The sequence below is a fragment of the Fonticula alba genome, assembly GCF_000388065.1.
Source record: "Fonticula alba strain ATCC 38817 unplaced genomic scaffold supercont2.8, whole genome shotgun sequence".
NCBI classification, from domain to species: domain Eukaryota; order Rotosphaerida; family Fonticulaceae; genus Fonticula; species Fonticula alba.
Window position 1 is genome coordinate 1,575,914 of NW_009242978.1, and position 2,275 is coordinate 1,578,188.

At 68.1% G+C, this 2,275-nt stretch overlaps 1 protein-coding gene across 1 annotated transcript; it reads right to left on the bottom strand.

Moving 5' to 3' along the window:
- Positions 1-1,231: 1,231 nt before the first annotated feature.
- Positions 1,232-2,265, bottom strand: H696_05002 (hypothetical protein). Its single transcript, XM_009498871.1, has 2 exons — positions 1,749-2,265; positions 1,232-1,524 (listed from the first exon to the last, which is right to left on the bottom strand). Exons 1-2 carry the CDS (start codon positions 2,221-2,223, stop codon positions 1,292-1,294), a joined length of 708 nt encoding a protein of 235 aa, XP_009497146.1. The 5' UTR covers positions 2,224-2,265; the 3' UTR covers positions 1,232-1,291.
- Positions 2,266-2,275: the final 10 nt, after the last annotated feature.

The following is a 2,275-nucleotide window of genomic DNA, read 5'->3' on the forward strand; positions in this document are numbered from 1 at the left end:
TGTCTTTGGGGCGCCCCCGCGAGAATGAGGGGCGGCGAGAGGACAAGGCCCGCCTCGCGCCAAGCAGGCAACAGAGCGCAAGTGCCCCAACGGCTTGTCGCGCCTGGTCGCCCTTGGGTGGCGCCTGAAAAATAAATGGCTACCTGCCTGTGGACCGTGTCCCCCGCGCCGGCCAGGGGGAGATCGAATGTAGCAGGTGAAAATGTGGCCGAGCCCGCTGCCGGAGGCTGCAGGGGGGCGCGCGCACACCTGGCTGGCCGCCTGGCCCCCCCTCGCGGCAGACCACCAGGCCGGGGAAGGGCGAACATGCGCATGTCCCCCGCTTGGGCTCGGCCTGGCATCCAAAAAAAGAGCAACGGGCGCTTGCTCATTGTCCCGCCGCGGCCACCGCCCCCGTGAACACGCCAGCGCGGCCAGGAAATAAAACCACCCAGGCGCAACGTCTCCCCCCCCTCCCCGCCCCGAGGGACCGGCGGAGTGAGCACCGCGTAAAGGAAGAACAGCTCCGCCAGCACGGCGCCCAGAGTACTGCCAGAGCCGGGCCCCCCCCCCCCCCCGGGAGGAGAGACGCGAGGCCCACACAAACAGCCCGGGGCAGGGCCCGCGTGGGGGGGGCATCGACCTCCGGGGGGGCGGAGCGGGGGGCGCCGCCGGCTTCGGAGCTTCGGGAGGCGCGGGGCACACGGGCAGGGGGACCATCACACATACTGGCCCCCATTTTCTGGCCAGCCCCATCGCCTGGGAACACCGCTGGGGGAGGGGGACCGAGGGGCGGTCGCGACAAAGGAGCGGCCAGAGCCTCGCCTCCCCCCCCCCCCAAGCCGGAAGAGGGAATAATTGATCCGGCCGGCATTCACCCTGCCACGGAGGACGTGGCAGGGACCGGCCCGCCCGCCCCTGGTCGGGGCGTTGCTACCTGCTCCAACACATTCTCCCTCGGCGCGGCCACGAATGTCACGGTTAACGGATGGGTTATTAACTCAAGTAGAGAGAGCCCCAGTTTGCATGCCGTCTTCCCGCGGGCAAATGCCGGCCGAGCCGGCAACAGCGCGCCCACCCCCCCGGGCCCCCCCCCCCCTCCGGCCGATGGCCGCCGTCTCGCCCTCACCATCTCGCGCACTCTCCGCCAGGAAGAAGATTGACCACAGCAATGGGTCTTCCTCCTCTCGTCCCCTGACCATGCGCTGCTCCCCCCCCCCCCCTTCTCCCCTCGACCATGGGCGTGAGCTGAGGCAAACATACACCCCTGTATTAGGCTGAGACAAGCGGAGGGAGGCCCAAAACAGAGGAGCTAATTATCCAGGGCCCGGTTGAAGCCACCGACACGGTTCATGTACTGGCGGTAGGTGCGCATCTTCTGAACGTGCACCGCGCCGTCCACCTGCCCGGCAACCTGCTTGCCCTGAGTGGAGGAAAAGCCACTGAAACCCAGGAATGCCTTCATGGCATCCTCCTCGGACATGGGCTCCTGGTTGTGGGGGGTCTGCTTGGCATGGTGCCCGGAGGTGCGTCCAGCCGGGCCATCTGGTTCGGCAGCAAAGAGTCGGAAGAGATGTCAGTCAGTGTTTGTCACCTGGGCGGAGAGGAAGAGAGGGGAAGAGAGGGGAAGAGAGGGGAAGAGAGGGGAAGAGAGAGGGAGAGAGAGAGAGAGAGGGGGAAATAGGAGAAATAGAACAACTAGAACAAATAGGACAAATAGGACAAATGGGACAAATGGGACAAATGGGACAAAAAGAAGGAGTACGAACCCCCGCGAGACGAGGCTGAAGAGCTGGGGGCGGCGAAGCGCGGCAGGGGAGAGGGACTGCGCGAGTACCGGCGGCGGCGCTGGTGCGGCGACCGGTCGCGGCGCGAGGGGCTACGGTCGCGGCCACTGCGCGAGGAGCTACGGTCTCGGTCGCTGCGTGAGGGGCTACGATCCCGGCCGCCGCGCTCGTAGTACCTGTCGCGGCTGCGGTCGCGGCTGCGACTACGCCCGCCCCGAGGACGCCCCCGATCATAATCGCGGTCGCGGCCACGATCACGGCTCCGGTCGCGGCCGCCGCGGTCGCGGTCCCGGCTCCGGTCCCGACTACGGTCCCGGCTGCGGCCACGCTCGCGGCTCCGGTCCCGGCCACGCTCGTGGTGCCGGCCCGGGTCGACGGCCCTCCCGGAGTGAGGGCGATCATCACCAGAGCGGTCATAGCGACGCGCGGACCCGCCACGCGGCCCGGGATCTGACATCCTGTGGAAGGCTGGGAAGGGCGAGAGATCGATGAGGGGGGGGGAGAGGGGG